The sequence below is a fragment of the Eretmochelys imbricata genome, chromosome 8, assembly GCF_965152235.1.
Source record: "Eretmochelys imbricata isolate rEreImb1 chromosome 8, rEreImb1.hap1, whole genome shotgun sequence".
NCBI lineage: Eukaryota > Metazoa > Chordata > Testudines > Cheloniidae > Eretmochelys > Eretmochelys imbricata.
This window is the reverse complement of record NC_135579.1, coordinates 49,795,368-49,809,453: the sequence shown is the minus strand read 5'-3', so window position 1 is coordinate 49,809,453 and position 14,086 is coordinate 49,795,368. Positions and strand designations below refer to the sequence as shown.

The following is a 14,086-nucleotide window of genomic DNA, read 5'->3' as shown; positions in this document are numbered from 1 at the left end:
CAAAGAATTAGAACATTCAGTGCAGGGGGTGGACTAAATGACTTAACGGGTCTTTTCCATATCTAAATTCCATGGACATGATCCTGATCTCATCCTGATCTATATCAGGAACAACTCCACCACGGTCAATAGAATTACCGCGATATACTACCAGCATAAGGCCAGAACCAGTCCCTGTGATGCTCTGACTGCCAGACAGCCCTGCTTTCCTGTTCTTTAGAGCAGTCCTATTTATTAAATATTCTGCTCTCATGGAATGGATGTTGCGTTAAGCTGATTGAGACTCACAGTCCCCATGGCCCTATTGTCAGAGTGCTTACAAGAAGCAGTCTGCCCTGAAACACTGCATGTTGAAAACACTCATGTTAAAAATGTGGGCCGAGTATAGCGTCCAGTGTGGGAGAGTTTTATTCAGAAAGCGGCACTCAATAGACACTATGCACATTGTGCAGAGCTGAATCCAATTCCATTTGTACCTCAGCTCTTCAAAAGAGATGAGAAAAAGCCTAAAGATGCTGTCCACTCTACAGTGCTGAAATCGCTTCCTCGGTATTCATATAGTTCTTTTAAAAGGGCTCCCTTTGAATCCACTGCAGACATACACATGAGTCAAGGCACATGGAAAGGCCTTGTAACCTGCTTTTATGTGATAACAGAAGCTAGCAACAACAAAAACTCTTCTTTTCTGATATATCTGTAGATCAGGGCCTCTTACGCTATTCTTGTGTCAACTCCATTGGGCACAAAGGATTACAGCATATGCAATAGGGGATGGAAAAGTAGATATACTTGTTGGCGATGAACTTGAGTTCAGGATGAAAACAGACAGGACCAGATCCCCAGCTGGTGTAAATCAGCGAGGCTCCACTGACAAGGGAGATTATGCTGCGATTTACGGCAGCTGAGGATCTGACCCTATACAGAGTCAGAGAACGTACTGTGGATGGCTTCTTCCCCGAGAGACATGTTAGAAGTAGGTTTAAATGAAAACAGAAGTGAGTAACAAGCACAATAAACCTGTTTCTTTTCTAATATAGCTCTGAAACAGAAGCATCTGGGGATGAACAATGAAACCATGGTAGACTGTGGTTGCGTCCACCATTCCCTTGTTTAAGGGCCAGGGTATCACATTACAGTTACTCTAGCAACATATCTGGGCACTTTCCAGTAAAACAATAGGTTGTTTTTGTTGGTTTGTTTAAAAAAAACAAACACCTTTGTTTAAGACGTTTTGCTTCTTTGTGTTCACACATAACAGGGCTCTTTCGTTCTTCCTGGCATATTAATAGCTGTGTGTTCCGTTTGTCTTTCATATTTGCATAAGGTTCTGGGGGAATTGTATACAAATGCTACAAAGGGAAAAAAATCGATACACTATTTATAATTTGTACTTTGAAATTTCTTTCAAAGTCATCTTTGATTTTAAAGATCTGAATATAAATTAAGAAATGTGGTCTTCCCAAAGCACCGGGAACTCCAACATGTGTGTCTTTGAAGCAGGTTTCATTGTGTGTTTAGTACTATACATGACAAGTCTCTCATGGGATGTGTTAAAAAGCTCAGAGACTGTAAAATAGGGGCTCTTTGCCTTTTGACCAAAATGAAATCTCTTGACTATTCACACCCCAAAAATGGGTGGGGGGACTGAATAGAAAAGCCAACAACAAAACCAGCATTTGTAAGTTTCTTCTCACTTTTTAATCACCCCCCCTTCAATGTTAAACTTACACAGGCATTGCACACCCAGTGAATTACATCCATTTCCTGGGTAACTGACACTGCCATTTAAGCCATCGTTGAAACTGAACAAAAGATTTCCCCACAAGTTTGTGACATGGTCCAGATTCTCTTCACACATACACTAGTGTAAACCAGTGTAAGTTCAGTGACTTCAGGGAAGTTGCTCCTTATTTACCCTTGGCATGAATGAAAACAAAATCTGGACTTGAGTGAAATCTGGTCCACTATAATTAATATTTTTCACTGAGGATGATCACAGCTGTGGCCACTGGGCCTTGTTCTTCTCACAGTTACTCTAGATCACAAAAAACTCCACTGGACAGAGTAAATTCCCCCTCTCATGTACAAAATTGTAAATCAGTACAACTCCTACGCTAGTGCTAAGCTAGTATTAAACTTTTGTGAGCTAAGACTCAGATGCAGGTTTCTGATACTGCAGACCTGTTGAGATCATATACGACCGGTAAACCATTACCTCAGGCCCCTCACTGTGAGCATGTCTTCATTTGAAAATTGCATCAAGCTAGAACATGTCCATGAAGAATCATGCTACCTACCAGAACGATGACCATGACTTTGCAGTCTGCATAGACATGGACCAGTTGTGTTCAGACATGGACCGGTTGTGTTCAACACCATGTCTGCCAGGTCATAGGTACACCTGGCTAAATTTTCTAACAAAGACGAGCACTGCATGAACTGGATTATCCTGACACTTACATGGATGTAGTACTCCATTGAAATTAGTCTGGTTACATATTTGTACAACCAGTACTGATGAGGAAAGAACATTGGTATTTCCCAAAATATCTGTGTATATTGGGGACAATTAATTTAACAAGATCCATGGAAAACTATCACAAGATGTCACACGTTCATCCATTGTACCCAGTAGAATTACTGAGTGTCATGCCATTATACCTTGTGGCATATGATGAGTTAATCCAGGGGTTCTCAAACTGGGGGTCGTGACCCCTGAGGGGGTCATGAGGTTATTAAAGGGGGTTTGTGAGCTGTCAGCCTCCATTCCAAACTCTGCTTCACCTCCAGCATTTATAATAGTGTTAAATATAAAAAGTGTTTTTAATTTATAAGGGGAGAGGCTTGCTGTGTTAAAGGGGTCACCACCACTGAGTTAATTATGACATGTGAAGTAAGCCAAGAGATAGTTTATGCACTTGATGGAGTTACCATGATTTATCAAGCTGATTCATGACCTCGGAAGTCAATGCATGTCCTTCCTGGATTGCAGTAAGCTTTGTACGATGTTGTATCATACGGTATATGTCATGTGATATGTGTAGGGAGGTGATGTGCCCTCTTTGAAGCTTTGCCTCTCTAATTTCACAGGAGGCCGCGTGTTCGCTAATCCTCAGGACTGTGCCCAGCATTTGATGAATGGCGACACCATGAGTGGACTCTACACCATCTCCATCAATGGGGACCTCAGCCAGCGAGTGCAAGTGTACTGTGACATGACCACAGATGGGGGAGGATGGATTGTAAGCCTCCATGTAGAACTCATTATCAGAACAATTAGAGCTGGGGCTCATTTTTAGGACAAAAAACTTTTTTTCCCATTGAAAACTGCAGTTTCGGGTTGACTGAAACGTGTGAATTTTTGTTGGATTTGGCAAAATGTTTTGTGGGGTGGGGAATTCACCCCAAATTCAAAAGGTTTAGATTTTTTTAAAATTCAAAATGATTTTCATTTGAATTTTATTTCAGTTTCATTAAAAAAAATTTGAAAGGGTAAAAAAAACAACCACCATTTTTTCCCCTATTTTTGCAGTTTGGACAGTAAACGGGAACATCAGTTATTTGCACAACTCTACTAATGGTTTTCCATTTCCCAGCACCATCCTTCTATTCCAGAGGATCCCCCACAATGCTTTAGACACCCTACAAGGCCACATCATTCACAGAGGCCAAGCAGACACCTCTGGGGGAGAATGCAGCAGCTGTTTGGCAGCACATGGCAACAGTTACAGGGAGGAAGGAAAAGTTATCCTAATCAAAGTGAAGGAACGAACCAGCTAGGTAGAATGTAATTTGGGTGGACACCAGGTTTAACATCGCTACTCTATCTCAGGGTTAGATTACAGCTGGCCTCTGAGTGGTTGTGCAAAGGGGGCAAAGGTGCAAGAACCCTTCCTATGCCTTTCACTCTGGCTATAATCAAAGTCCCCATGCTCTTCTGACTGCAGGGACAGCTCCCTGCTAACAGCTACTGGGACACAAGCCACCCCACAGAAGGCAGGGAGAAGCGGTGCCCAAGTTCCCACATGTATCAGCAGTGGCACAGGTCAGCAATCCAAGGCACAGCAGCAGCCACATTCCTTCTCAGTGCCCGGCTTGTCTTTGAGACACAATGTGTCCTACTGCCGGGCACTGCAGCCCTGCACCATCCCCTGTGCAAGGATAAGGCTAAAAAACACCAATGAGTCCAACATATGCCATAGGATGTTCATGTCATTACTCCTCCAAGCATGGTGACGCCAACTCTAGGCTCGGGCACTGGTACAATGGAAACAGTGATGTTTCCTGAATAACCAGCACTACTGCCTGAAGCAGTAGGGGTTATCCTTCAAATCTCCCATCCAAGAACAAACTCAGCCTGATACTGCTTAGTTTTGTAGTTCGGATGAGACCACGACCCTTGGATGTGTGGCTATAAGCCACAACAGAGAAACACTGTATGCCCATAATAAATTGAAGTAAAGCACAGCTCTGGCCAACACAGCTATGAAAGACAGCAAAGCAATGCACCAAAAGAGGCTTAATTAAAGTCTACTTCATTTGCCATGTCTTAAGGAATGGGTGCTGAGCTGTTAATAGCAGTTGCACTTGGAGAAATTCCCTTTGATTCATTTGAAATGTTTGCAGCTCTTTTTTGAAGTAAAGCATAGCTTGAAGCTGAAACTGATCTATTGTCCTACGCATGAAATTAAATGGATACTAGCTTTCAAAGTAAATGATTTGCATTCAGGGGGCGCACCATATGGTGGTGTCAGCCATCAGCTAGAGTGACTTTGTACAGTGCTTTTAGAGGTAAATGCTACTTAGCTGAATCACATAAACCAGCCTGACTCGGGTGGACTGGCACCAGAACTAGAGAACACTTTGCTGTTCCAATTGGACTGTGTTGTCACACTTTCTCTTTCACACATTATTACATACAAATGCTAGTATATGTGCAGTCAGAAAAGGACCTCCTAAATCAAAGTATAAATTCCTAACACGGCTGGTGTGGATTCATTCACCAAAGCTTTTACCTGCTTTTTCACTCTACTTGAAAGCCTCACATCTGATTTCATGCTGAAGGGCTTACAGAAATAACTAGTTAAAAACAAAATCACATGCTGAAAAGTGGGCAGTGTTGTCCATTGGTTAGAGCAGGGGACTTGACATCAGGATTTTTTGATTCTGTTCCCAGCTCTGCAGCTGAGTTGTTGTGGACATCACTTAACTTCAGTTTATCCATCTGTAAATTGACTGTTGCCATACATGTCTAACTTCCAGGACTCTAGTGAGCATTAATACATTAACCTCTCAAGCTCTGAGCTCCTCACTTGAAGGGTGGTATAGAAAGGCAAAGCACTATCTTTTAATTTCACATATAACAAAGCCCATTCAGCTATGATCTATCATTGTTTCTGCATAGAGCAAAAATTCTTTCATGTGGCTTTCATTCCTTCTTCCTTTGTAGGTGTTCCAGAGACGGCAGAATGGGCTGACGGATTTCTTTCGAAAGTGGACGGATTACCGCGTTGGCTTTGGAAACCTAGAGGATGAGTTTTGGCTGGGTAATGCCCTCACCTCTTTGTCTGTCACTGACACTGTCAGCCAGGCTGTGATCAGTGGACGCTTTGCAACTTTCAATCGGACACTTATCTCTGCAAGCTTAATTTCCATCTCTCTGTGTCTGCGTATCATTAGAGAGGTTATCTGTCCATCTCCCCCCTACTGATCTGCTTTTCTTCACCCTGGTGTTTCCTCGTTTGTTCTGTCTGCGCTCATATCATTAGCGATGTGTCATGTGGAGGAAATGTGACATAAAAGGAGACAACAAATCAGGAACTGCTGCACCTTTGTGAGGTGGCACAGTAGGGATTTTCACTGGCCTTTCACTCATAGAGACCTGGTTTTAAATCTCCTTATGTCACAAAAGGAAATGAGCATGGCCATTCTGTCCAATTCCCTGGAAGGTTTTTGTCTGCATTATAAATACACTCTGCAATTTAACATGATTAGTAATTTCTTCTCAGAAGAGGCCCAGGCCTAGAATGGTGGAAATTGAGGAATGAGTGGGCGAGGCATTGGCAAAGCTCTGTGTGAGTGGTGCATATACAACTAATACCCTCAATGGATGGCTGTAACTGGCATTGCTCATCCCTGACCGTAATGAGTGAGAATATTCACCTGAGGAAATTTAAAAAATGGATATTGATGATTTAGCATTGCTTCAGACTGGAATGCTGTCACACAGGGACAGCACTAGTGCATGTACATACTGGAGGTGGGCCTAAGCTGCAAACACCCTACAAATTTAAGGTTTTTGGCATCAGAAGCCAGATTCGGATTTTGCAAATGATTCCTACTACAATGAGTCAAACCCCAAAACTCCAGACTTAGCGATGCTAGAAATCTGGGACCAGACCTGCTTTCAATGGCTGGATCCCATCTCTAATAAGTACATGACTGTGTCTTGTTCCATGCGTAAGTGTAAAGTCGACATTCAGTCACTAAGGGCAGAGACATGAACTGAGGCAGCGTGGCTTTTCTTTTGCTTGCCGTGCATTTTCACTGAGCCCTGCATCTCCTTCCACTTTCCTCCCAGAGATGCCATCAGCTACCAGATCTCACCTGAACCCTCTGCTTTTCTCTGCAGGGCTGGACAACATTCACAAGATCACATCACAGGGACGCTACGAGCTACGAATAGACATGCGAGATGGCCAAGAGACAACTTACGCCTATTACGACAAGTTCTCCCTTGGTGACGCCAGGAGTTTGTACAAGCTCCGGATAGGAGACTACAACGGCACTTCCGGTACACACGGTCACTAACAAGCACCTAAGTGCATTAGGAAGCTTTCTGGACTGGTGGGTCTGAAACACCTGCAGTGCATAAGCTTGAGCAGTGTAAGGAAATCCCAGCACCCAAAGGATTAATTCCCTTCCTGGATGCTGCTACCACTCTGGCCCATCCAAATAGACACCCTTAGTTGTCTCTGCTTCCTTGTGGGTAATCAGATAAATCAGTATGGTAATCACTAGGAGGCACATGTTTAATCAGCATATGGAATTTTCCATGGGGGATGAGCAGTACTATACAACACCCACTGCTGTTCATCTAATCGGATCAATAATGAGAGCTGGTGCCTCGTACTACAATAATAGCGGATCAGCCCGTTAATGTCACGCTTCCATATCAACTGAAAAGCTGAAGTCATCCATGTAGTACCATGATATATGTGCCAAACATTTGCTGCTTTTGCTAGAACGTTAGCCCAGCCGCTGTTCTTGGATGAGACAGAACTGCTAAGCTTCCCCCATCACAATGTTGGCATGGCGATGTTCTAACATTGAAATACCTTGGGTGGGGGAGAACTCACTTCCACAACTAAGACTAGACATTTCAATGAATAACAAGATTAGCCACAGCTTGTCAGACTTAGGAAGCCGGGTCTAGTGGTTAGCAGAAGATCATGTTTGGGTTACCGGGAATCAGGCAGGAGCCAGACACACCAATCCAGACAGGGTCAGGCACGACTCAGGTCACCAGGAAGCAAGCAGATCAGCAGCCGAAGCACTGGGCAAGGTGTCCGAGCAGCTGCTACCTAGGGCCTACTTGTGCAAACCATTTCCTGTGCCTCTCTTTGGGTTTATATAGCATGCCTTGACCAATCAGAGCTTCCGGTGTTCCTCCAATCAGGGCTCCCTGATGTCACTTCAGGTTTCATCCTTTCTCCACTCAGTCAGTGAGTCGCAAACTACTGGGTGCGAGCAAGGAGGTGCTAGATGAGTGGGAACCCTGCAGCCCCAGGTTCAAGATGGAGGGGGGAGTCAGGATACAGCTATACTAGCTTGGATAAAAATGTCTAATGACCATAAATGCCCAGACTCCAGGTACAAGGCAACCACTTTCTTCTTGGGGCTAGCAAGAAAACCTCCACCATATGTAAGATGCAGAACTGTCCGTGCCTGTAAGACATCTAGTATTGAGGCACCTAATTGCCATTGAAATCAAGGGGAGTCAGGCACTTCAATACTTTTGAGGATCCTGGCCTATGTTTGTATCATATCTAGGAGTCTGACACTCCTCTCCTATCCCCAACTGGCTGAATTATAATGCAACAAGTCCCTTTGTGCTTCAAACCCTTATTAAAAATGGCACAGAGGGGAACCCCCTTTTTGTCCCCAGAAAGAGGAGTAAAGGTTTCCCAGACAGTACATTTCCCTTGGGTTTTCCCACATGTGTGTGTGTACACACATGCACAGCTCTGTGTTCTTTTTTCAGGACTATGCATAATTAATATTTTCTGGTCTCTTTGGTATTCTCTTGGCGCATCACAAAGAGTTTATTCGCTTCTTATTACCCATCATGCATTTAGGGTTATTTTGGAAACATGACAGAAGTGAAGCAGAAGATGGGCCCAACCCAAAGACCCTAGATCAGAAAATCTCCCAACTGTAGGAAAGTTCACATCAGGATCCAAACTCTGCAGCCAACACCTGCCTACAATGAGCCAAACCACCTCCACGGATTTGAAAAGCCCCAAACTTTGCAAACTCAGGCTTATCTTTAATTACCATATTCATTACCCTTTATTTTTTGAGCCAGTCAGACCACAGTTTGAAGGGACCAATGTTTAGAGGGAGAAAACGATCTCTTTGGCCAATGGGAGGAAACAGAAACCCTTCATCAAAGCAGTTATGGGCCCTTGCCTCACATCTACATCTAGATTTCCAGTTCTGGGCTGTTTGGATCCAGGAATTTGCTTTAGCCTCTTCTAAAGTCATGAAATTCAGAACTGGACCTGGTTGCAGGTTTTCACCATCTCCAAAGCCCAGAGGGGTTCAGATCCAAGGATCTAGGTTTTGTTCAGGTCCATCTCTACCCCAGAGTGTCAGCAGAAAGATCTAGGATGCATGAGGTCAGGTGTTAGAAACTCAAACTAATCTTATTCCCGTAGCATTCTGCCAGTCTTCAACTCTTTGAGCCGGGGAGCTATAGATTAGCAGAATGAACAATGTTATTGCATTATTATAATTTACTCACTGTAGAGAGACTAGCCAGGCCTGACTTGGGAGTCATGCTTACACACCACAGGCACACCCCTGAACGTGTCCTCACAGCGTCACTCTTTCTACAGGAGATTCACTCACCTACCACCAGGGACGTCCGTTCTCCACCAAGGACAGAGACAATGACGTTGCTGTTACAAACTGCGCCATGTCATACAAAGGTGCCTGGTGGTATAAGAACTGCCACCGGACCAACCTCAACGGCAAGTACGGCGAGTCCCGGCACAGTCAGGTAAGCACGGAACCACACAACACAGAGATGGCACTTCTCATAACCAGGAGCCCTGAGGTGCCTTTCCCTGACCCTTCCCTTTCATTACACTGGGCAGTTTCCATCTGGTTTCAAGAGGGAAACTTTAAAGCAATGTCTCTTGCCTTATGAGTGGGAGATGCAGGAAAACTAACGAGTTAGCACATTTGTGAAAGCAGCAGGGGGATAACAAGCCAGAGAGAGAAACCTACACATTTCTTGCCGAGAGTAATAACCGAAGCCGCTGCATTAAAGACTCTTTTCTTTCTTCCCACTTAACTTCCAAGTTCAAACATGTTTCCTTCTTTTTCCCCCCTCCACCTGTTTTGTTGTTTTTGCCCTGTGCCTTGCTCACCTTCCTGCCCACAGGGGATTAACTGGTTCCACTGGAAAGGCCACGAGTTCTCCATACCCTTTGTGGAAATGAAGATGCGACCCTACAACCACCGTAACATCTCGGGAAGGAAACGACGGTCCCTACAGCTGTGAGCCAGCAGGAATCCTGCCCCTCCCCACCCCAGCCCCCCGACCTTTTCTGTCATTCGTTTGTATTTTATAATATGAAAAGGGAAAAGAAATACTTCCACTCTGAGCTAGCAACCTGGTCCATAGGAGTCCTGGAAGGGCTGACTGAGCGGCTGGTAGGCTTTGGAAAGGGAAGGACCTCAACACCTTCCCTGTGAAATGCCAAGTGCCCGCTCCCCCTGCCCACAATGTGGAAAGAGAGAGAGAGATGGATTTTTAGTATTTTTTTAAAAGACTTATAAATCCCAGATGAACCCCATAGGACATGTTTTTGTTGAAGGTGCTCCCTCACCACCATCTCTGCTACAGCAGGTCCTCCTTCACGCTGCAGGTCCTTTCAGCCAGGGACGGCGATGGAGGCTGGCTTGCTTTTTGGCTGAGCTGTTGGACTAGGGCCTGCAGCTGAGGCGGCACGTAGCACCAGCCACACCTGGGCAAGAGGGACCACACATAGTGCCCTGTCATTTGATCATAGTCAGAGGCAACAAGTCTGATGGCCCTTCATCCCAGGGACAGACACTCCACCTCCTCCCTGTCATACCAGCCAAGGAGAGCCTGCTCCCCTGTCTCCTCCCCAACATAATGCCCAATCCCTCTGTTAGTCAAGATGATGCAGCTGTCCCTCTCCCTTTGACCAAGAACACACAGTGTCCCTTATCCCCAGGAGCACACTACATGACGCACACATACACAGTGGAGAGAAGTGAATTTCATGCTTGCCATTGTGTACTGGGTTACTGCAAGTCATAGATCTCACAAGGAGCGTGAGATGCTTGTCTGCATTGTATCCATCTCTCCTTTCCTTTAGAGCGATCACTGCCTACTTATGAACCCCACCATCACCATGCTTCTAACATGCCCAAGGTCGCCTCCTATTTATGGTAGGTGCATGGGTAGTAACAGAATGGATGGTGCACAGCATCTGCCAGTAGATGGGAGCTGCTCTAGTGTTTTCTGAGGTACAATGGTGACCCATCTATTCTGCATGTTGACTTCATCATAAACCCTTTGGTGGGTTTTTGCTGTTATTCTTCTAAGGCCTAGCTCAGGGGAGAGGAGAGGAGAGGAGAGGAGAGGAGAGGAGGAATCAGACAAAACAGCTTCTAGGAATCTTTAATGTCATTCTGAAGTAAGTCCATTTAGGCTCCCCTTTCACTATTAGTTTTACGTACAGTAATGTTGTGTCTCGTAGTCGTTATTGGTCCTAAACCAAAGAGTATTGGAGGAAGAGCAGCGAGCAGAAGAACTGGCAAGTGGCTGCAGTTCATCCTGAAGCTTGCAGAGACTGTAAATTGCAGCCATGTGCTGTGACATCTAGTCATCCTGTTTGTGTTCCCTGGGGTTATGGAGGAAGGATGGTTTGGGTGGTTGAGGCAAAAGACCTCAATGTAGATTCTCTTCCCACTGGCCTCCTCTGTGATCTGGGTGAGTCACACCGACTCTGTGAGCTGTTTCCACCAGCTCTCCACGGGGAACTGAACTCTTCCCTCCCTCACAGTGTTGTTGCGAGGCTTAATTCATTGATATTTGTAAAGCACTTTCAAATCCTTGGACGAAAGACCCCATATATGTTCCAAACATCATGTTTTCCCTCCTTATAAAGAGACACCGCCCTGGTTAAAACCTGGTATTTTAAAGCTCTATCCCATCCCTGCCTGTTGTTACTAACAACACCTTTAATTATTAAAAGTGATTTTCAAATACTGAATTTACTCCTTAACGTTGATGCTGCTTATGTTTTGCACTTTAATCAGTTTGGCCAATGAGAACAGACCAGGCGCTTTCCCCTGCTGTGTCCCATGCACTAGCACAAGGCAGTTTTGTGTGAGTTCACCGTACTGTAGAGGAAAGGTTACCGGGGACTATCGCTATTTGATAGTGGGCCTGAGTCTCGTTTACACCAAGGCCACTTTGCACTAAATTGCAGTTTACAGCCACTTTCAGAGAGCATGTAAAGGGGCCTGAATGGAACAGAGAATTCAGGACAGAGTCTCTTTAACAGATTCAAGGAGTGTGACTAACTCCCATCCAGCCCGTGTCCAGTGGAGCAACAGGAGACTAATCAGGAAATGTAGTCTCCCCCTCCCCCGTGCCATGCATTGGGACATAAAAACCTAAATAACCCTGGGTTCAGGATTAGGTACAACCCTCAACGCCCTGGCTGTAAGGTCAAGGGGAAAGACCCCCGTCTGTTGCTAGTCTAGTATGATGGAACAGTGCTGCATCTTCCCCATCCTTCAGACACTCAGTTGCCTCTTCCAGTGATGTGGCACTGGTATGGCCCAGCATTATAAGGGCACTAAGTCTTGCTTTCAGTCCTGAACCCAGGGGGTTTCCTGCCCGTTGAGCACATGAATGGGTGAGAGGGTGGTGCTCAGCTAGGGGTAGTTCTGCACATGTGTTGGATGTAGAGATGGATACACAGCCCACTGAAGCCAGCACAGTCTCCTGTGGATTTTAGTGGGCTTTGTACAAGGCCCTGAGTAAATCACCATGAACCAGAGGAGGTCTAGGGAGATCAAGAAGGAACAAGAAGGCCTCAATGAAGAACTAGACCTGGGCAGGGGGAGTAGGATGGGATGAGACTCTCATGAGAGGTAGAAAAATCTCTTCTGTCCTTAGCGTATCACTGTGGAATTCCAAAAGCCAATGAGAAGCAGCAGATAGGGCTGATGGAAGTTTAGGGAAATCCCTAGCAATTATTTGTATGAAAACTGTCCCCACCCACTGGCAGCCACAAACAAGAAATGACAAGGCCGGGTGGTTTAACAGTTAGAACTAAGTGCAGCAACTGAGAGTGCCCTGGCTTCAATTCCCACCTGAGGCAGTGGCTCTCGGGGTGACTTCAAGTTGGACAAGTCACTTGGCTTGATCGGGCTTTCATTGTCTCCACTGTCCATTCAGGTGGAAGCAAGAAACCTTGCTGGAAATGCTGCTGCTCAGCACTAGTGATCCAGCAGAGGGAAAGAAAACAACCAAAAAAAGCCACTATTCTAAATCACAACCACAGCCGATCTTATCCCCATCCCTTCACAGAAACTCAGATTGATCTTTCTTTCAGCCTAGTGTTACTGTAGGTATCATTTCTCCAGGAAAGGATCATTATTCTCTCAATATACTTCCCCACCACACACCCCTTCATAGCTGCCTCCTAGCTGGGATGGGAGGGTCCTAACAATAGGACTCCATTATCTGACCAGCAGAACACACTGCAGGATGAAGGGCAATTTTCAGTCTATCTTCTGACCCTAGCGTATCCCACGACAAGTCACACCAAAGACTTAACATGAGGTTACCAATGCTGCATCATGGCACGAGGTTTTGGTAATCAACACCGACATGAAAAGGAATGGGCAGTAAGGGGTAGCCAGGGCAGGCTGAGCACTGAGCCCCTTGAGTAGGGATTGTGCCTCATTTTATCCATACATGGCACAAGCTAAAGTTTTTCAAACTACCTCTTGCCTACTCTGAGTTGAACCTGGTTTTATTTCTCTGGCGCTTGGTGGAAATTCCCTTCTCTCCATCCTCCCACTTCCCTTGTAGCCGAGAGGCTCAGCAAGAGCTCCCACCTGGAGTAAGTTGCTGAGGAAGCTTTGCTTCTTCCTTCCTCTTCTTCACCATCTCAGCCACTCTACATGCTGTCTACCTGTGTAGATTCCCAGCGCTGGCCTTCATGCTAATCAGAGACCACCTTCCCTCAGGACCACTGCTGCTGCCCCCGCCCCCCATCACCCTCAGTCTCTGAGACTATTAGACCCCTCAAAGGAGAGGTGCCTATAATGTTACATTTCTGGTGCCTTGGGGGTATCCTGGGAATACCGAGGCAACCAATCAACAATGAATATCTGGCAAAATCTGGCCATTTTCCTTCATGAAGACTTGCCTGTGAACAGGCTGCAATTAAAGGTTTAGCTAGTGGTTATGTGCAAATTGTGTTTGGCACTGGTGCTATGGGATTAGCCACCCGATTAAACATGGCCTCTTTTCTTGCTCCCTCATTGGATGACCTTTTATATAAACTACTTCTCTGGCCAAAACAAATGTGGTTTTCTCACCCAATTAGTTCTGCTTCATAACTGAACTAATCTTGGCTTGAAAATGCACATGAAACAAACTTGGCTCCTACAAGCATTCATAAGAAACTAATACAAGAGGGAGCAAACTCAACTGAAGGTAAATTCTATACAGAAGTTGCTGAGATGGTCATGGCTTATTGTCTCCCTATTTATCCAGCTCTCGTCCTGAGGAGATCACTGAGCT

The 14,086-nt window shown here is 45.3% G+C and overlaps 1 protein-coding gene across 1 annotated transcript in view; it reads left to right on the top strand.

Annotated features, from left to right (window-relative positions):
* The window catches only part of TNR (tenascin R), a 67,545-nt gene extending 57,755 nt beyond the window's left edge, over nucleotides 1–9,790 (top strand). The window contains exons 17-21 of the mRNA XM_077823903.1: nucleotides 3,091–3,242; nucleotides 5,450–5,546; nucleotides 6,632–6,793; nucleotides 9,120–9,283; nucleotides 9,671–9,790. Coding sequence (XP_077680029.1) covers nucleotides 3,091–3,242; nucleotides 5,450–5,546; nucleotides 6,632–6,793; nucleotides 9,120–9,283; nucleotides 9,671–9,790 — 695 coding nt within the window. The remainder of the gene's footprint in view (nucleotides 1–3,090; nucleotides 3,243–5,449; nucleotides 5,547–6,631; nucleotides 6,794–9,119; nucleotides 9,284–9,670) is intronic.
* The last annotated feature ends 4,296 nt before the right edge of the window (nucleotides 9,791–14,086 follow it).